General features: G+C 36.2%; 1 protein-coding gene across 1 annotated transcript in view; it reads left to right on the top strand.

The window, feature by feature from the left end:
• The window catches only part of pdlim4 (PDZ and LIM domain 4), a 56,556-nt gene that overhangs the window by 23,653 nt on the left and 10,509 nt on the right, over positions 1-22,394 (top strand). The window contains exons 3-5 of the mRNA XM_038302229.1: positions 3,762-3,843; positions 17,461-17,726; positions 19,828-19,985. Coding sequence (XP_038158157.1) covers positions 3,762-3,843; positions 17,461-17,726; positions 19,828-19,985 — 506 coding nt within the window. The remainder of the gene's footprint in view (positions 1-3,761; positions 3,844-17,460; positions 17,727-19,827; positions 19,986-22,394) is intronic.

Raw genomic sequence — 22,394 nt, 5'->3', positions numbered from 1 at the left:
CTCACTGCCAGCAAATGCTTCTGCTTCCCTTCATCTCATCTGTCACCTCACGCTTTTCCAGACATTTCTTGAATGTGGTTATGATTGCAACATTCATGGTATATGAGAGGCTGTGTTGTAGAATCATCAGATCATTTGATCTTGTCATCACCCACAACCAGATGTTTGGTAAGGAATGTCCAAAGCTGGCTCTTTGGAGAAAACATTTAAGTTTTTCAATCGAGAGTATCTGATAGAGCTTTATTGGTTTTGATCAGGGGTAAATAAACTCTGAACCTAGTGGAAGTTTAAAGTTACCAACATCCTTTTAAATGTATTTAGTTGTCATTCTTCTGTCATTTTTACACTCGTCCTCAAAATTTCAGTGCAGTCAGTAAATCCATATGCAGCTCTAATGCCAGACTGAGCTAAAGATAAAGGGAAATATTATCACCATTTCTTTTAAATCACTCCCCTTACGTTTTCTTCATTCATTCTCTCAGTTTATTTGAACTATTTCTTGTGACATCATATTGAGCTAAAATCTCCACTATAAAGTCTTGATTTTGGATTTCCAAAATTGTGTTTTCTTTCTGTTTTGTTATCTGGCTTTTAATCTTGTTTGACAGAACAGGTGCTATATGAATAAATTCCAACAAGATTGCAAACTTCCTTGGAGGGGAATTTTCCAAAAAGATAAACCCCCTCATAGTGATATCATTGAACATAAACATCACATCTTCTACAGTCTTATTAATCACAATCTCTTGACACTTCCTTCTTTAAACATGGTTTTCTTGAAGTTTGATTGGTCCTGTTTGGGTAATTTGTGAAGGAGGGAGAAGAAAAGGAAGGCCACACACCCTAAATATCCACCAACTTGATTGCCATCGACTGTTCTAGTTAAACAGTTAAACTGAAACATCATTAGTTCAACTTTTTTAATCCAACTGTTTTTAATGTTCTTTTTTGTTTCTGCATTTTTATTTTATTTTTTCCTACTTGCTTTGATTCTGTTTTATTTTCCTATATTTTAATCATGTAAAGCACTTTGCATTGTCTTTGTACTGAATTGTGCTATACAAATAAATTTGCCTTACCTTGCCCTGTCTTGCCTTGCCTAAACGTTTTCATTATTTCTTATTAATTCAATTGTATTCAGTTTATAAATAGCAACAACTCACAACGCATGTCGTCTGAATACAGTTCAACAGATTATACAGTCAGATTAGTTAAAAGTTTTCTACCTAAGGAGAACCAGTTGATTGCATCGACTCATTATCCCCATTTACTGTACCCTACCCTTTTGAAATCGTGCTGACAACGGTCCAAACTTGGCCTGGCATGTGTGTCTTTTTAATTCACGGATCTCTTTATCTGTTCACAACATGAACTTCTTCTCAGCCTATTAAGTGCGTGGTGCGACATGGGATGATTCAGAGACCGAGGCTCTCCTTGAAACCTGGGCCGAGGACGCCATCCAGGCACATAAGTTCTTCAATGTTATGGGCGCGCCATTTTTGATTGCGTAATTCCTGCCTTGAGAGCTGTAATATCGTAGACCGGCGATAGGAGGTGAGGAACCATTCTAGTATGTTGTGTAAATGGTTGTATGAACTAAAGTTGGCACAGTTAAATGACCCAAGCTCGGTCCAAACTCGACACGGATCGGTTTCAGAGGGAAAGTGTAAATGGGGCAAAAGAATCTGAAACTATTTCTCAATACAACATTACAGGTAAAAACAAAAGGTATTTTCTAAATAGCATTGGGGTTTGTTACATTTCTCATTTGTAATGTTTTTGCGTGAAATCGACTATATTAAGTGATAACTATGAATTTCCAAAATCCTGTTTTTTAAGGTGACCTTATTCTCCTTTGTACAACATACATTAAATTAACTTCAAATTCAGTTCAAAAATACTTTATTGATCCCAAAAGGAAATTCAATGTTTTAACTTAAAAAACGTTATTATTATAAATCTTGATAGCTATAAGCAGGAATGATCTTCTGTAGTGTTCTGTCTTGCATTGCACTCCAATTTTAAAATTGAACAATGCTTAGTTTGTTATTTTGTATTTCAATGAGGGAGTGCAACTCTATAACGGAGCAAGTCCAGCTGTTCACCAAGAACATCAATGACAGGCCTCTTTATGGAGTAATGTCCAGTCTAATAAGCCCAACAGTTTGAGTTCCAAACTAGTCATTCTGTCATACTTTCCACTTAAGTCTGTTTTTGTTTGACACTTTAGACACTTCATATCTTTCAGTGCTACAGTGTCTTTCAGTAGGATGTTTGTGTGGTAACCACTGCAACCAAACAAACCAGGGAAAAATAAAGGCTTTCTGCTTCTGAATCATGGAGGTCTTGATGGAAGGGCGGGAGTACTTCCTACGCACTTCCAGAGCCGTTGGTCATCCAGCAGACACTCGGCGCCTCATAAGAGTCTCCTTGATAGCAACACCTCCGTATCTCATATCTGAAGCATTGCCTCAGCCTGACCAATGCTGTGCCAACTTGAAACCCAATGATCTCAGCCCTTTGGACATCGTGGGGGTTAGCAGCTGCATGCACACAGTCACCTATAGTCATCCCTTGTGTCTCTGATGATACAAAGTTATGTGAATACTCACACACAGGCTCTTCTTTAGCAGTCTCCTAGCGTTACCCCTTAGCTGCCTGTTTTCCCTTTTTAACATTAGACACTATGGGAACACAAATCCAGATGAACACAAGAATCTCTCCTCAATCTTCTCTGTGACATTTACATGTTGATTGTTTGTGAACTTGAACTGCAAGAGAGCTCTGAGAGAATTGCAATGTTATATCTGGCAAGTGTGACACATTCTTTGGTTTTGCTGAAGCATTTCTCTCAATGTTTTCTCAAGAAAAAGGTTAATAATGTGATCGCCTGTTTATATGTATGCAGTGGGCTAATTGAGAAATCCAATAAATAATGTATTTTACCCCAACTATCATTCAGTAAGTTCTTCAGTTTTTTTGCAAGCGTATAGTGGGGCGAATAAGGGGAGTGAGTGGCAGCCTAGTGGTTAGGGCATAGAGTTTGGAATCCTGAGGTTGTGAGTTTGAAACCCACTCCCACAGACTGCCACTCTGGGTCTCTGAGCAAGACCCTTAACCCCTGATTACTCCCTGGGCACCCCATGATGGTAGCCGACTGCTCCCCAAGGGGATGAGTTAAATGCAGAGGTACATTTTTCCAATGTGAGATCAATAAAATTATATTATTATCCAGGAGTCAATTATTTTAAATACAAACTGAAGAGTGACCGTTCATAGCAGTAATCCAGTTATCTCTGTTTCGACACAATAATAGTGATAAGAATCCTTGGCTCATAAATTTTAAGACTACAATTCCATCATGCACAAGTTTTTAGATCTTCCTCAATATGGCTTCTTATTGCACAAGTTTTTTTTTTTTTGCCCATGCAATTTACTGTAGCACTTCTTGTTTGGATTCTTTGAAGACAAGGCCCTATCCTTTGATTCACTTATTTATTCATTTATTTTTTTTCCTGGCTCACTTAGGCTTAAAGAATAAAAAAAATACAGGGTCTACTTTACTTTTTCTTTGTTGCTTCTCAGTACTTCACACTCTTCCAAGGGTGATTAAAGAAACATATTGCATGCAGAAAGAAGGTAGTCAGCCAAAAACAAAATAATCCATGCATCTCAGCAGAAATTTTAACCAGCTTCAGCACTAAGGTGTACATTGGCACAGGATCTCTTTAACATTATCTCTCATGCGGATTATCTTACAGATCGGGATCCGGAGATCGAGTGTGGTCGCCTACAGTCAGCGAAGATGGCAAGATAAGTCCTTACGCAGAGCCTGACGCACAGGTAGCCACCGTCTTACCTGGATTTAAAAAAAAATAATAATAAAGGCAGAATATATATATTTTTTTTTATTAAAGTTGCATTCTCAAAAGCAAGCAGATAAAATCTCCCTCACTTTCTCAATGCAGAGTTTCACTGCAATCAGACCTTAGTTGGAAACTACTCTTAACATGTCAGACCAGACACTGTTAAATAGAAGAAATTATTCAGAAAATGTATTCATATAGTGTTGCCTGGTTTATGGCACTATAAATAAGGTGTGTTTTTTATTACTTAATAGCAAGTCTTAAATCTAATTTAAACTTAACCTGGGTTATGCTCTGAAATAAGCAGCCAGACGTAGTGTCTTTTATGGCGTTTCACCTCTTCCAAAAGAGAAGGTAAGTCTTGGGCCATAACTGCGACCTTTACTACTTGGTAGCTGAGCGGTTCCAGTTTGTTTTGACAACAAACAGAATCCATGGAAACGGGTGCAGAACCTGATCCACAAGCTGCATGTACACTGTCATTAACTCGCTTATAAATAAGAGAATGCATCCCACTGTTCGCTGGAATGATGTTGAAATAGGGTCTCGATTGTTCTCCAAATGATCTGCTGCCAAAAGGATTTTCACAGCATGAGGAACTCCACCAAATGATCTTTTTCCAATTTTTTTCCCCCCACAATTTCTGGCACGCGGGCTCATTTCTGAGCACATAGACAGTTAGAGATGTGTTTTGTGCATACATATGTTGTGAGTGAGTAGCTTGTAGGATTATAGACAATGAGGCCATTATGTGTTCATTTTAAAGATATCATGATCACTTCTGTAGAGTTGGGTAGTTCTTTTTACATTATATAATATAACGTTTACAGTTGCCTTTACACTGCAAATTGGTGCTTTTATAAAGGTTAGTTAAGTGCGATCGTCATGAAAAAAAGCAGCATTAACAAAATCATCATTTCATCGTCAACAAAAATAACACTGATCACTACATCCATCGAGAGCTGCACTCACATAAACTCTGCTCTCTAAATAAATGTTTGCACTGAGAAATATGTGTCTTCAAAGTAAATATAACAGAGTTGTTATAACAGAGCCTATGAGAGTTTTTGTAGCAGATTTCTAATCTTTGATTAGTTCTGGGTTGCAACAACTGATTTTGCACTGCAAAAACAATCCAGAAATAAGTAAAAAATGGCTTAAATTAAGTATATTTAGCCTTAATTTGAGCAGGTAAATAAGATGATTTGCCAATGGAATGAGTATTTTCACTCTTAAAATAAGATAGTTAGATAATATTTACTTGAAATAAGACGATAAAATAGTTTTTTCTTATTTTAAAAGGAAATTGTCTTGTTCCATTGGCAAAGTGTCTTACTTATCTCCTCAAATCAAGGAAAAACACACTTATTTTAAGAAAAAATAACTTATTGAGATTTATATTTTTTGCAGTGTGGACAATGCTGATTATCTGAAAAACTTTTTTGATAATATTCAAAATCTTGAAATTCAATAAAAACAAACTAATAATATAAAATTATAACAATATAATAATATTTTTTTACAATACAATGTTTTAGAGCCCCTCAAGAGATTAATGACCTGTCCAGGGTGTATCCTGCCTTTTTCCCATGAATTGCTAGAGATAGGCACCAGCCCCACCATTACCTGTGGATAAGTGGCAGTGGATGGATGAATGGGATATTTTAAAGATATTTATAAAAAAATAATCCTTTGTCTATTCTGCAAAATCCCAAGGATATAAATTCAGGAGGTTAATAAATACATTTGTAAGTTAGACCAAAGACAGCATCGTGATAGACTTGAGGTTTAGTCTGTAAAGTATTTTATATTCAATTAAGGAAAAACCTTCAAAGCCCTTAATAGCTATGGGGGCTAGAGGTGATCAGCTGTCACTTGGAACAATGTCTCCTTCAGCAGTTGTCCCTGTCCCCACCTCAGTGTTACTTCTGTTGCTTAGGAACAGGTAAAGCATGGGGCATAGACCTATGCAGTAAATCCAAATGGAACCCTTTTTTAATGTCCTTTATCCTGATGTATATCAGGATACTGTTGAGCAGCACATATATTGCCTAACAAAAAGTCCTTGAAGGTCTTATGCATTCCAGTTCATCCCCTTTACTTTATGATCCATTCTTTAGAGCATAATGGAAACTCCAAGCATTTCCTGCAAAAATAAAAGATAACCAGCATCCCTAAGACAAAGTCTGCATAATTGAAGGTGCTAGTTTAACTTGCAGAAGCTAAAAGTAAATACCAGACCAAAGTGAGGCAGACCATCAGTATGAGTTTATACAAACACAGACAAGCATGACAAAAGTGCTTTGCCTGGTGGTAACATGAGAGAAACAAATCCTTCCTCCTTCCTGGCCTTGCACATTTCCTTTCTCTGTATCTCTGTTACATCTCATCCTTTCCTTCCTTTCTCCAAACTTTAATAATGCTTTCTGGCATCTCATTTTATAACATGAACCTGAACAGCTGGAAACAACCAAGTCAGGGCCACTCTAATGTCACACTCAGGTGGAATCTATGTAGCATGCACTGAGGAAACATCCGTTCCCCCTGGTCACTTAAAAGTCCAGAGCTCTCTTTTTTTGTTTCCTGCTGTATTTCGATACAGCCTTAACTCATCACAATGCCGATTGTTCCTGAGCTTCAGTGAAAATAATATACTCATTGTGACCTCCTTACACTGACTGACTATAGCATTATGCCATGTAATGCATTTGGCTCCGATTGTTTTGCAGTGATGAGTCAGTCTAGAGATGATGTACAAGGATTAACTGATGAACATGACAGTACAGTCAAATATTAAGTTTCAAACACTTGGATTCAATACTTGACTGTAAAGATCTGGCTTTATGTGAAGCCAATGACATTCTGTTAGTTGACAACATCCAAAAGTAGAAAACGTCCCAGATCAACAGGTCCGTCTTACTCTTTGTTTAAAATGTCCACTTTCATATTTGAATACTCTTGGAAATTCCAGTCTGACTTATGGGAACTTGCTCCCGAACAGGAAGTGACACATGGAAGCTGTGAGGTGTTTTCCTTCACCTTGGGATCCCGGGACATTCTCATAAAGTTTTAGAGGAAATGCTGTAATTTTTGGCTACTAACCAAACTAAAGTATGACTACTGTACTTATATGAAACAATGAGTTTCTTTTTTGAGGAACTGTGCTCATGCTTTGGCAAGAATAAACACAGGCTACCGGATGTCATACATAACTTCTTAAATTGAAAATGACTTTGATGAAGATGGATAGCAGGGGTGAGATAATGCTAAGGGTTTCATAGATAGACCATCATAAATGGCTTCTGTCATTGTGACAGTAAGATTTATGGTATATTTCTCTGTTTTGTTGGGTTTTTTTATCTTGTTAAACTTTGGTGTTTTAAGAAAGATCATCTTTGGCACTTCTTTTTAAAAAGGCTCCTTTTTAGTCCTCTTTTCTACCTTTATTTGTTTTGGATAAACATGAACCTAAATTACATTTTCATCAAGTAGCCAACTTATCATGCCTGACCCCGTAGTTCATAGGAGGTCTCATGACTGTTTTCTGTATGATAAAAAAAAGCTTTATTGAAATTTTAAAGTTATTGTAAAACCCAATAATGATTTGTTCATCAGCATAGTATGGCTCATTACTTTGTTTTAATAAACTAATTTCATAGCAAGGGAGACTTTGTTCTCTCCTTTGTTCTTGTTTCGCTAAGAGTGAGTAAATAGGTTTAGTCGGGAAAGGTAGAATCTCCCGAGTTGTTACCAGTCAATTAGTCATATGCATTTCCTCAAACAAGATGTGAGTTTGTCCTGAAGTGCCTTGCTTTTGGACTTTTACCAGGAAATATGTTTAATTTTTTGTAGGTTTAGGCTTCCTAAACCATATCAACTGACTTTCTATCATATGAAAATGCAGTGGATCGAGTCTTAGCACCTTACAGATGACAATAAGTTCACCCTCCCCCTGCAAAGTACAGTAGAGCATATTTCAGCATCTTAAATCTGGGATTCTGATAGTTTTATTTATATTTCATAGTGCACCACTTTTCCTCCTAAAATATTTTATCACTACTGTTAATTTGAATCACTCTTGATTCCTTTTTTTTTCATTCATTGAGCTAGATGCTTAAGCATGTAACCAAATGTTGAAAAACACTGGCAGCTTTCTTAAATTTACAGGTATATTAAAAGATAGATAGATAGATAGATAGATAGATAGATAGATAGATAGACTCTGAAAAACAAAAGTGTTTCACCTAATAACAGGTTTTTATAATGTGGTTGTCATCTTTTTCCTTGGACCATTTTCATGCATCACTTCAGTTATTCTACTGTATCAGTTACTCATATTTGAAAACTTCTGGACTGAAGTTATAAAGTGGCAGCTTCAAGTAAGTGGGAAATTCCTGCTGTCAGTGTTTGAGTCAAGCAACAGTTCTTTTGGCTTGCAGTTTCTTAGTGTCATTGATGGCTGCTAACCTATCATTATACTGTTAGGTGTTGTGGTCCAGAACTATTTTCCTGTGGAAAAAATGGGGCTTCAGAATGAGGAAGCTGAGAAGTCTGGATCGCACGTCATTTGAAGCTTCCCGTATCAGCCCAGGGGTTGGCAGCTAAAAGCAAAAGCAAATTCTTCAAGTTAACAGTAATATGAGCTGACAGATGCACTCCTTTTTATGAATTACAGGCCATAATTCCTGCTCTGCTTGAAACTGAATAATACTTTTAGAACAAAATTGTGCATATAAAACACTTCTTTATAAATGGAACAATGCCTTTTTTATAGTATGTGTTGCTTAAGAAAGAGTTGCTTAGAGGTATTTTTTCAGGGGAAATAAAGCAAGCAAGCTTTTTAACCACATCAAGTTGATGTTTAGTATGCCAAGTAGTTCATTTATTTAAATAAAAAATTTCTTGGATTTCACATTGGCAAGCTTGAGTGTCCATCTGAACGTGTTTGTGTTCACTCACTAGCCAGTAATCCTCTGAAATGTCCACATGAGTTTTAGCTGAATAGCTGTCAGCACACTGCGGGTGGATTGAGTCTTAGCAACATGGAGGCTGCACCTGTTTGCGCCCTTATAGAAGGCTCTCATTTGGAAGTTTTATTTTGATGTGGTTACAGACTACAAGGTTTAGATCTGGGTTTGTTTGTTTTTCTCTCCCTCTCTTCCTGTTTGTCTATTTCTGTATTCTACTTCAGAATCTCTATGTACAGTACACTCTAAGGCTACAGATTTGATTTAAATGCTAAATTTCACTCTAACTAAATCAGAGAGATTTCAAATTACCACCAATGACTGGCTGCTTAGCAACCCTGATAGCTACCTTGCATGTTTATGTAATAACATAACAAACTTTACAACTTTTAAATTTGCAGTTTTAAAACTGAAAACAATTAATTCATTAAAGCCTACTTGATGGTTCACCCCATAACCATAAAACATACACATCCCAATCACTAGACATATGATTCAAGTGTCTGTATCTGTGAATACAGAAAAAAAAATCAAGTAAAAACTATGATTTAGTAGCTTAAAATAAAATGCAATGCTGCAATAATGGGTTCATTAAAGGAATTGATTAATTTTAAGATACATTTCGCAAAAGTTGCCAAAAATAAATTCTTTTAAGGCCATGGTCAATTTATTGATCTAAATAAACATTTAAATCACTTTATTTCAAGAATTAATTTGGGTTTATCGCTAATATTTTGGAAAGTTGCAATAGATATTCATTGGTTTTAAATTTTAAAATCCTTCCAAAGAAAAACCTTATCAGTCAATTTATTTTATTCAACCACTTTAAGTTGAAATTAACTAAATTAGATTGACTTTATAAATCCTAAATATTTTCAAAAGAGAATATTAGTCCTGTCTTCCTCATTAGGTTGGTTTATTGATGTTTGGTGGTGCACATGTATGAACGGCACTCTTGAACCTCCAACAAAAATTTTACAGTATAATTGGTTGAGATCTAGACTTTGAATGGACCTTTGGAACAATTTGATTTATTTTTGTAGAATGAAGCTTATGCGTAAATCCAGTCTGGAAGACTCAGCATCACCTGAACCACCTGCAATATCCATTGTTCAGCTCCAGCCAATCCGCTTTGGGGCTGCATCTTCTCCGAAACCAATCATCTTGCAAGACCCTATTTGTCTAGCTCCTGGCCTAGCATCTCTCTCACACATGCAAGCAAACTTTCACCCACTTCCACCCCATCTCCTCCCTCATTCTTAGTCCCATTCATCCTCTGGCCACCAGTATCCGAGCCCCTTGGGAAGACTTCTCTAATCCTTTTCAAGGTTACTCATCCAAGCGTATGTTGATTCACAGCATCGAAGTCTTCAGCCGGGACCCGAGCTCCAAAGAACTTATTTAATTTATGTCTTCATCTGTTTCTGTCTCTTTGAACCCCAGTCGGCCTCAGCAGATGGCCGCTCAAACTGAGTCTGGTTCTGCTGAAAGTTCCTTCCTGTTATAAGGGAGTTTTCCTCTCCACTGTCGCTACAAGCATGATCAGTACGAGGGACTGCAGAGAGTCAATGAGATTGTTACATGTATAGATAAATTTAATATTTTCTAATTGCACATTTTCTCTGTGTGATTCTCTCCAGGTTGAAATTCTTTGGTAGATTTAAGACATTCCTGGGACCATTGTCATATTGGTGTCCTGATATCTGGAACATATTACCTATTGGATAGATAGCCAATTCTTTCCTATGCAGAGGAATTTGTTCCAGACTTAATGACTTCTTGTCATCTATGCTCTATGGCTAAAAAAACCAAACATAGTTATCATGATTTAGGCCCTATTCCTATGTTATGTGCTTAGTTTTTTCCAGGAGTTGTAGAGATATCCTACATTGGTTGTATTTGTTCAAAGTGCATTGGGGTTTCAAAGTTATATTTGGCCTCTGTTGCAGCAAACCTTCCCTTAATCATGTTGCCTTAAAGAGTTTACAGATGGAATATACTTTCTCCTAGCAGCCATTCAAATCAAACCATATAACTGTTCAGTCTTTTTAAATTGTACCATGACAAGCCATGAAATTTAATAACATAAAGATGTGCATTGCACATTCAGAATTTCCTTAAATCTTTACTAGCGGAATGATTGATAGCTGTGATAAACGTTTTCTACTGGTGAAAAATATCTGTTACTCCAAATGGGTTTTGAATGTTTTGAAATGGTCTTACATTGCCCAGCAACTTAAACTCCTACTTTTATGAAGTACTCGCACTTACAGATGATTAGCATAGGTTGTGCATTTGATAAGCACTGCAGTACCTGGCTGCTACTTTTATTTTCAAGTTGTCTGGTGGAGGAGAGATGGAGTTTCCTTTTTGCACATGACTGTATGTTTTCTATAGATTTTGCTAGAACATAATTGAATGCATATAATCAGTATAATTGCAAAAATAATCAGGTTACATGATTTTGCTTTGCATTTTTTGTTTTTATATTATTTCACATTTGCAAAGTAAGTCCTCCGCAGTAACAACATTGTTGTTCTCAGGCCGTATCTGTCGCCCCTCTTCACAATATATATGGGGGAGGGCCAGGACAACATAAAGCCTTGGATTGTGTTTGGTTAGTAGTGCAGAGCACCATCTGAATAGCCTAATTCTGAATGTTTGGCAGGATTAACCACTCATGAGGCAGAAAAGAAAGGTGGTGGGTGCATGTTTCTGCATTGTCATGAGCTTTGTGTGTTTCTGGTGAAGCGAGTGGGCTGAAGTTTCAGTCTCCAGTTCTAACATACAATGTCAGACATATGATTTTGTTTAAGCTCCTCCACTTTCAACCCCCAACGTCTGTCCTCTTGACCCCAAATCACCCTTTCTACTTGCCCAAAACTAGTTGGGATATGAAGCACTCTTGTCTGCCACTAAAGTCCCTGATTGACCAGATTTACATTTTGTCCTATTATTGTGTGGACAACTTTAATACATTTTGGCTGAAGATTACCTCTGTAACATTTTTCAAGGTTTATTAGTACAGTCAAAAATAAGTACAGACTTTTTTCCCTTTTACTTGTCCTTTTCTGTGTGCACACACTCCCATACACTGTCAGTCTTTCTAAGGCATTAATCATGCTTTGCTACTGGCGAAAAGCACACTGTGGATGTCACAAGGTCAAATTGCTGGGCCTAATAAATGATTATTGTGACTCTTTTTTTATTTCCTTTACACTGCAGGTTACAAAGTTCATTTACATTTTAAGAACAGTAAATAGTCGGATTTTATCTTTTGCCAATAGCCCCGTTGAACCACTCCTTTTCAGTCGGAAAATAAAAAAAGGCACCCTACTTAGTTTCCCCCAGAAATCAGGCTGAGTGTGGTCTTATGGGGACCTTTAGGGCCACCCAATGGTGTTTCATAATGTTTTTGTGAATTTTTTTTTTATTGAATACAGTTCAGTTTATTTACTGTTAATTCATAACACATTCCATCTCAAGGCACTTTATGGAGACAATTCAATTAGATCATACAGTCAGATTGGTTAAAATTTTTATATCTAAGAAAAACCAGATGATTGTAAAGAGTCACTGGCTTGCAGGATTCGCTTCTCCTGGAAGAGCACGTGGCCACGGTAGATATTTTCTTGCATTCGGTCATTGACTTTACAGCAATCCCTCACACCAAGCATGCATTCAGCAACAGTGGAGAGGAAAAAATTAATTTTAACTGGAAGAAACCTCCAGCAGAATCAGGCTCAGTGTGAGCGGCCATCTGCTGAGGCCGACTGAGGTTCAAGGAGAAAGAAGCAGGCATACGGTATAAGAGGATCATATGAGTACTCTATATGTTCTTCTTGAACAAAATTCTTTATTGTAAATAATATTATTAATACTTAAACTCCAACACTGTCTAAATAAGGCAAACTTATAAATAGCTATTAAAAATAACATAAAACTATTAAGGTAAATATAGTTGCTTGCAGTAAAGTTGAATTCTTGTTGAATAATCAGCATGAAAATCTTAAAATAAGAAATGTAGCACTGGTCATATTTAGAATTGAAATATTAAATAAACTGATTAACAAGTGCCATGTACTCCATGCTAATCACTGGCTCTAAATTTTCAGTGATTGACAAACTTAGATTTTTTTTTTTACATTTCAGATTAATATATTGAAATTATTTATTGTTCCCTTTTATTTATCTTTGCCTCCATTGCAATGCAAATGTTATGATACAAAGAGCCTATATGTTGTAAAAGGAGCTTTAATAAAGACTATGGTAGAGGATCCCTAGGTTGCAACAAACCCGACAAAACATACAATAAAAAAATATAAACAAACTAATGTTAAATTTAACATCCATACTTTACTGTTAAAACACCTCATAGTAAGCTTGCATAATATTACAAATATTTTTGCACGTAGCAAGAACATAAAGAGCACTGTGAGAATAATAAGAGGTACTGGTTGAAGAGTTGTGTTTGGCTGGTTTAAGTCTAAATAAATAGTCACTGTCAGGTGCGTCAGCTTGAAAATTCGTAAATATCAAAGCATAAAAAACAGGTCCAAACCAAAGCTGGACACCATCTAGATTTATTAATTTTATATATTATAAGGATAAAAGCATCTAATATTAAACAAATATCCAGCTTTACTCATTTTTTCTCATTCACTTCCCTCTTAGAGGGGAAAAAAAAGAGTTCTTCTTTTACCTTTTTTTTTTTTGAACACATCAGCAAAGGAACACCCATCACTTTCCGCTTCTGTTTGTATAGATTGCTATCAAAAATCAAATGCCTATTAAGTTTCAACAAGAATTCGTAACAAAATCCCCCCTCATGGATTTTCCTCCAGCCTATTCTACGAGCACAGGCATGACCAAGCTTGCCTGGTTGTATCAGTTATTCTTCTGATTGTTATCTGGACGTTTACCCTTGTCTAAGTATGAGAAATGAATAATGAGGACCAGAGAGGGCGTGTAGGGACAACCATTTGTTTTTGAAGAAATCTTGCATCAGTTATGAATATATATTATATATTATATTATATATATATATATATATTTTTGGGAAATTGAAAAAAAAAAAAGAAGAATTGGAGGAAACAAAACGTGCACATAGAGTTTTGACCAAAAAAAATCTCATTAAGTTGAATATTATAAAAATGTATGGAGAAAATAGCATCCAAATTTATACCAGCTCTATGTTTTTGGATATTTTTAATTAAAAATAAAACTTATATTGATAATGAAATTTCTTAAAATAATTGTGTTCTCCTCTTGTACAAAATAAATCAATTTAAGGAAGCTTATGAGCTTACAAAAACATTAAAGTCAAGGTTCCACATAATTCCCATGAAGTCAGCAATGTGACGATAGGAAGTTAAAGATAACAATCAGGATCAAGTTGGACCTGTTTAGTTCTATAGCAATATTCCCTCCTCCGACTGAGAGGTTATAGTGGTGGTAGGTAGTAATAATAATAATAATAATACATTTTATTTCAAGCGCCTTTCAAAACACTCAAGGTCACTGTACATGTAAAAACAATAAATGGTAAAAAACAGTCGTCATAATTAAAAGAAACAACACAAATTACACAAAGGAAAGTAATATAAAATCATAATGAAAAGGCAATCTTGAACATGTGGGTTTTGAGTTTGGATTTGAATACGGGTAAAGACTCGGTATTGCAGATGTCAGAGGGGAGAGAATTCCAGAGTGTGGGCGCGGAACGTGAAAAAGCTCTGCTCCCCATGGTTTTAAGACGGGCTGAAGGAACAACTAAGTGAGTGGTAGAAGAAGATCTAAGAATGCGGGAGGGCGTAGAAATTTGAAGTAAATCAAATTCCAGAGAACTTTCTGCTCCTTTTCTTTACATCGCCTTTCAAATATAATTCATACTCCTGGACATTTTTGCATTTTATCAATTTAAAGCCACAAATGGCTCCTAACTAAAAATACTGTTCAGCCCATCATCCTTAAAAGGAAAGTGAATGGAACAGCTAAAATGACTTGAGGGATTAGGGAAACAATAAACAGAGAAGCAGCAAAGCACCCCATGGTAACTCCTGAGGAGCTGCAAAGATCCTAAAATCCAGTGGCATGCACAGTACTACAATCCAGGTGGTGATGGGATAAGTATTAGTCATGAACGCCTCTGGCCTTAGTGAAAAGACTGCAGAAAGAAAGTAACTGTTGAAACAAAACTTTGAGATGTGTTGCAGATTGTTGCTGCTCTATGCCAAAAAAAATAAAATAATAATAATTAAAAAAAGCTGTCATATGTGGACGCACTGTTTATACTTTATATATCCCATGCACCTTTATCTTGCTTCGGCACACCCTTCTTCTTTGACTGACGTAACAAGTAAATTTCTCCAATGTTATTGGAGTGCCATAATTTTGCAATTAAGTGCCATAATTTTGCATGCACTGGTCAGCCTGGGTAATATGCTGGTGTGAGCATCATGATGTTGACATGCCACTCAGTATGGAGAGAGAAGCTGGTCAGAGTCAAAAATAACCTGAACATTAATTTGGTTTCCAATCAAACAGAAAATCTATTGTCTTCTGATAATAGCTAATAGAAAATGTTGAAGTGAATGGGATTGCACAGACCACTAGTAATTCCCTGTGACTGTTTTTTTTAAACTGTCCTATTTTTAATGCAGCACAGGTTTGCATTTTGTCCAGAAACAATCCATCAGACAGACTTGAATGTATGCAAGCATTTAAGTTAATAGTTTGAATACTGGCTGAACTACAAAAGGTATCTTGCATTAAAGGTCTGCAAAGTGTGTGTGTAAGTCATAACAACTTGCTGTGGCACAATTGGAAAAGCTAAATCCCCATTACTTACCCATGATAGGTGCTCAGAAAGTAAAGAACAAAATTTAGATGTGATTCTGTGATCCTATTTGACAAGTAAATGCAGTTTTGTGTTTACTCTGAGGACGGTATACCCTGGCCTGCAAATCCATCACATGAGTTTGGTGATCATTTAACTAACCCTCTACTCGGAGCTTGGGCTGTGCATATTTGCCAAAAACACTATATAACCTTTTTCTTTTCCTTTTTTATTCAACAAGATATACTAGAATGCTCTGGAAAAGAATTTTGTCTTGTTATGAGGCCATTTCCATGGGACTATACTGTGTCGTAGAAAAGCGTTTACCTCTAGCTAGAAGTAAACACTAGCTGCAACTCTCTCTTCCCTTCTTTGTGGCGACAAACCCAATTTGTTATTACGAATTCCCTAGCCTCGGTCTAGATAATGCGTTGTAGACATAAATTCTACAATGCTGAATACAAGGCACATGATTTTCACTTGTTTAGTTTCAAAATCATAAAAAAAGGTATGATCTAAATACTTTTTTAAGGCACTGTACGTTCCATATGTTCTGTATATATTCTACCTATATAGTTGCTTGATTACAATTCTTGAAAGCAATTGTCTTTTATAGCATGGCGCAGCACAACGATGCATTTCTAAACCAAGGACATTGGCATGCTGTTATTGGGACGATTCCAGCTACACTTGAGTGTATGATAACAATAGACTGATGTAGGTGTGTGGTCCAGGGGAAGGCGAAGAACAGGAGGATGTTAAGGAGATCCATCTGCTTAAATAACAGGGGATTTGGCTGCAGAGTTAGTGATTCTCCAACACCTGTGGCTAAGAATCTTTGAATTAGCCTAAAAGACACACGTCTCTGCATGCACATACACATTCTCTTAGTGCACAGCTAAAATATTTAAAAACTCAGAAGCTGTGATAATGGATAATATGCAGCCCTGTTTAGCAGCTCAAAAGCTGTTGGCTATCGTTGAAATGCAAAGCGCTATCAGAAGTGGTGACATCAGTGTGAGCGTTGCAGTAAAAGCTTATCTGGAAAATTCTTTCTCTGAGACAAGAGTTAGGCCGCAAAGCAAGCATTATCTCTTAAGTGCGCTGATAGCCGCAGTAAACACAGAGCTGCTTGATGACATCCCCATTGGGTTTGTGCAAATGCATGAAGAGGGCGTTGACCCGAGTGAGGACACTAAGTATGTAATGGAGTAAGGTAGGTGTTAAGGGAGCCAAGTTTATTCAGTATAGCACAGTTCATGTATTGGGTCATCCTAAGGTATTTGTAGCAAAATACAGGAATAAATTTAAAGAAAGCTGCACTGAAACAAGAAATTTATTTTGACAATCAGAGAAAAATTCAAGGGTCAAATAAAATGGAACAGTAAAATTACATTTGGTTGACTTTCTTTCCAAAGTTAAAACTAAGATCTGCTCTTTAAAAGCTGTGCAATTTGTAACAATTCATTTTTGGGACCAATTACAATGACCTCTACATTAAACTGGAGAAAGTTTACTCCCATCCACTAACTCATATATGGAAAATTGGTCACTGTAAGAGACGTTGGTCATGTGTCACACATAAACATACTGTACATACAGGAAGATATGACATGATTTAGAAATTTATGATTTCAGAAGTTTTCATTTTCAAGACTTTTTTTTTTTTGGTGTTATGAAAATCTCCATATAACGGTCCCTGATTATTTTCTCTGATGTATGGCTGTCAGATATTTAAGATTTACCTTTTAATACCCCTTTTCCTTCTGTTTTCATTCTTTCTTTACAGAATTTCCGTCCCATCACCAGTGTTTCTGGCAGTTACGGTCGTAAACCGTCTTACACCTCTGAACCGCAGTCCCCACTTGCTCCTCAGCCTACTCACCTGAATAATGGGAACAGCAGACCTAACAACGGCCACAGCTACGGATATGGGAATGGGACTGGGCAGCCACAGTACAACAACCCAGCAGGGCTTTATGCTCTCAATGGCAGCAACGGAGACAGATCCCTGCCAGGCAAGATGGGGGGTCTTAGCCTCAGTGCCACACACAGGTGGGACAATAGAATTCCTTTTAACATAAAGTAATTACAAACATTAAACCACAATTTACAGGCTCAGTAGCTTACATGGATTAGATGTGAGCCTTTTTTCTTGTTTGTGTTTCATTCTCTTCTAATTTGCACCTAAGTTTGTATTTTGTTTTTATTTTATGCCTTTCTGTGCTTTTTTTCCCCCCAAAGAGCAGTTTTAAATAAACCCTAATTTAATGTGCTTGTTCCATGTAAACCCAGATTAAAGAGAGAACAAAGAAATCTACGTTGTCTTCCTGCTGTAACCTGTAAGAATGGAAAACAGTGAACCATGTCCGTGCTAGCTGTTAAGGCTTGTTGGCTTAAAGAGTATTTCTCTGTGAGATTTCCCAGATCAGCCTCGTTGCAAACCTCGGCTGTGAGAAAGTCGCACATGGAAGTAGGAGCGTATCTCCAGTGACTACCTCATATACCAAATCAACTTTCCTGTTGTTGAAACCACCTATGACATGATTTTGTTTCAAAGCAGAAATTCTATATGTCTCACTTTATATAAGCAAGCATGTGTGGAAACTAACACTGACGTACTTTGGATGTCCTAAAGCACACCTGTATGAAATGCGCCTTATAACCTGGAAAAGCCATTATCTGTTGTATGAAGATTCCAGCAGGTCATAAACCTTTGTCTTATGTCTCTGGGTGAACATCCTCTGCAGAGCTCCCAGTGCTCCCAGTGACTAGGCTGTTAATTCTATCCAGGTCTACACCGTGCGCTTAATGGAAAAACACAATATTTAAAACGGTTTTGATTGCATCCAATGCTTATTACTGTCCTTTTTTTTCTAACACATTTTTTTTTGTCTTATAAACTCACTCATGCTCCTGAATAGGAGCCTGGAGACAAACATGCTGTTAAGTGTGTCTGGATTTGTGCACATCTGTCAGCATTCTCACTCATCATCCCCTTAAAGTTTTAGGTTTTAAATCTGGTCGGTGAGATCTAGGAGTAATGCGGTCGATGAAAGAGCAAGCACAGGCATGGCACTGAGCTGTAAGGACTAACACTAAATCCATATGAAATCACATCCAGAGTGTAAATGAAATATCTATTCCAGTGTCAAGCAGAATAGAAAATGTTTTTACAAAAATTTAATGTAAAAAAAAAATTCATTAAGATAGAAAAAAATTGCTGTTTCTTTGTTGGGGAAATACATTTGGCATCTTCAAGAATTATATCCCTATTTAATCTTTAAAGCATTTGGAACTAGCCTTTATCTAATTTAAGGAAAATCAAAAGAAGAAATCTTAAATAAAACTTGATTTTCAGGTTAAAAAAGGAAAGGTTTTCCGTTTTAACTTCTTCAAGGAATATAATTCTATTTTTTCAGCATCTGATATTTGACTGGTGTCATCCATAGGTTGTAGAATGAGGAAAACTAGAGTATTTAAAGAAAACTAGTGTAGATTTTGCAATTTGAATAAAACATATTCTTATTTTAAATGTTGTTTCCCTAAAAAAAAATCTTTGAATTTGTCTTTTTATTTGACTTTTTCTGACTAAAACATTGTTGGATGAATAGTGTAGTTCAGCTCCAATGCATCTATTAGCCATTAGTCTATTTTCTCTTAATGTAGTGCGAGTCAGAGGTTCCCATGCTGATTCTGCAGATGTGACGTCAAACTACTCCATGTTATATGAGTCAAACCTAGCACACAATCGAAGCATTACCTGCATCCAACTCAGACACCAATGGCAACTCCATGTAAAGTGAAAAAAGTTAATCAGCAAAATAAAAAAATCTTGTCAACCACTAGCTATGAGAATGAGCATAAAAAAGCTGCACTTCTGTGTTTTGGCAACTGGTAGCAGTATTATTTGAAAAATAAATCTAGCCTCTTTAAGATGCTTTTTTTGTTGCATTTTTTGACAAAGATAGCTTCTATATATTTAATTAGAATCGGGCGGTAGATAAAGATTTGTGTAATACAGGATCCTTCAAATATTCATTCCGCCCTTCCTTTCATATTACTATATGAATGTAAATCTCTTCACAAATCCTCATAATTTATTGAATTCTTTGTGAAAACATTCACTGAGTCATGCTTCTTATGTGGTTTTTAGCCCAGAGCCTCCTCCACAGTCTCCAGTGAGCCGTAATGGTTTCGACCCCCAGTCAGACGTCTACAAGATGCTTCAGGACTATGAAGAGCCCGTCTCTGCCCCCAAACAGTCTGGATCCTTTAAATACCTCCAGGAGATTCTAGATGCTGAGGATGGAGGTAGGAATTTGTGTCTTTGTGTTTAATAATTCAGCAACTACTGGGTTTGGGTTTAGTCCAGTTGTTTTTTTTTTCAAAAAAGATCTTCAAAAACATAATATTTTGAATGTCTTATGTCAGTTATGCTGCATTTCAGCTTTATTTATTACTGGTTCCAACTAACAAAAAGAATGTTTTACAAAGAAACATTTTGATTGGCTATGTCAAACAGTCAAATTTTATTTTAACAAAGCTGTATAGTAATAGCTGCAGCTATGCTTAGTTAAAAAACTAAGTAGGCATAAAATAAGCTTCAGGAAGGCCCACATACATCAGTGCACTTCTGCAAAGCACTACATATAAACACAAGATCTTATGAACAAACAGTTCCTCCTTTGCAGATGTGGCTTGTGATTCTCACTCAGGCAACCTCTGACTGTTTGAAGCTTCACTATCTTTGTAGCATAGTTTTCCTTTTATAGAAAAACACAGACAACAGAGTTAAATAAGAGATAGGAAGAAAGACAGTGACAGGGAGAGTAGAAACAGAAAGAGAAATGTGAAGTGCTTTGTAATAGCTCTGGCTCATATGAAAATTCTGGGGACAGACATTTTGGTAAGCAATTTATTTCAAAGACTACTTCACAGAGGACAATAAAAGGGAAAAATATGGTTTTCCTTTCCAACAACTTGGCATTCCCACATTAGAGCAGGAGTCACATGATGCTGACAGCAGCAGAAGACGGTTAATCCCTGTAACTAAAACCTCTTTACAGTCCATGTTTACCATTGAAGCTAAACAATAGTTTTAAGGAGTGGAGGAAGTAGTTATAAGACAGAAGTTTGGTTTGTTCATTCAAGACTGTATTTACACACCAATAACCAAAAGCATTACTCATTGGGGAAAGTATTTTCTTTAACCAACATTACATTTACCGGTAGTTCAGTTTTTCCTTTAACTCCATCAACTGCATCAATCATTTAATCTAAATAAAGCTGTTTTTCCGTATAAAATCTAATAAAAATAATAAAAATAAAAAATAAATCTGTTTGTTTATAGCTTCAAGTAAGAAAACCTAAATCATACCCTGAACTCTTCTCAGCTTTAGACATTTTGATTTTGGACTGGATTTGGTTTCGGTTCTGCCACTGATGGGTGCGTGAAAAGAGAAATACTATTACACTCAAAAATAAGCTTGTTGAAATAACACCTCACAACTTAAGAACATTCATTTTACTAGTTAGCAACACATTCTGACTTCTGTTCAGTAAAATAAAATAGACATAAGGAATGCTTGTATGTAATCTAACAAAAAAAAAAAAAAAAGTGAACTTGATTCGTGCAGTCGTCGTAATAGATTATCATCTCTTAAGCCCACATATTTGGGCTTAAGAGATGATAATATTCATCCGTTAATTTCCTTTTTGTGATTTACTAAACCAGAAGCTTTTCCTAAAATCAAACAAACATTGAAAGTGAAAATTTCAAAGGATTACTACACATTTGTAATCTGAAACTCTAGCCTAGTTTATTTGTTAGTACTGTAAAGTATTGTGAGTTTAAAGTAGGATTAAAATTCAGACAAGAACCAGAGGGCACCAAGGTAGATGGTTAAACAGTAAAGATACTAAACTTACAGGTAGTGAATAAGAAGAACGGGAGATGAAGTACAAAAGAATCAGGACAGCTGTGGCAAAGTAAGTGCAGGGACGAATAGATTTACAAATTAATGGTAAAAACTAGCACTGTTTCATGAGGGTGAATAAAGTGCACACAGAACAGAAAACGTTTTCTAAAAAACTAAAGACTGAACTGAATGAGCCTTTATGGAAAGACCTTGATGACCAAAAAAAAGTCCAATCGTTCAGAAACAGATACCACAAAACTAAACAAAAAGGGCAACTACATGTGGATCATGGCAAGTACTATACATAGCTCCACTGTTGGGAATCAGCTTTTCTTATTCAAACATAGTAATATATAACTTCTATGAATAAATAGATTTTGTCCTGCATAGAGTCTTTTATATTTATTTCCTCCCCTACTAATAATGTAAATAGGAACCAATAAATGTATTTTGTTCCATAGTTTAATTTCTCTTTTTTAGCTTTGGGATTTCTGTATATGATGGCAAAATAAAGTGGATCTTAATCAAATTGCATTAAATGTTAGGCATTGTTCTGTCTGCATCTACGGTGTCTCTTATTTTTTCCAGTTTGAACAGTAAATAAAAATGTGACAGTCTCTCGTATCATCGCTAGTTAGATCACTAGTTATCTTTCTTTTGCTGAAATAGGACTGACATCTGGCAGGAAACAGGCAATAATGTAGTGATACAAATACAAGAGAATCTGATAATTACTGGAAAACCTGCGGTTTATATATAAACAGAAAGGGGCTGGTTACTAAACAAGAGGGGCTGATTAACA

This window comes from Cyprinodon tularosa, unplaced genomic scaffold (assembly GCF_016077235.1).
Source record: "Cyprinodon tularosa strain WSP-4 unplaced genomic scaffold, ASM1607723v1 ctg484, whole genome shotgun sequence".
Lineage (NCBI taxonomy): Eukaryota > Metazoa > Chordata > Actinopteri > Cyprinodontiformes > Cyprinodontidae > Cyprinodon > Cyprinodon tularosa.
This window is presented reverse-complemented; position numbering and strand designations above follow the sequence as displayed.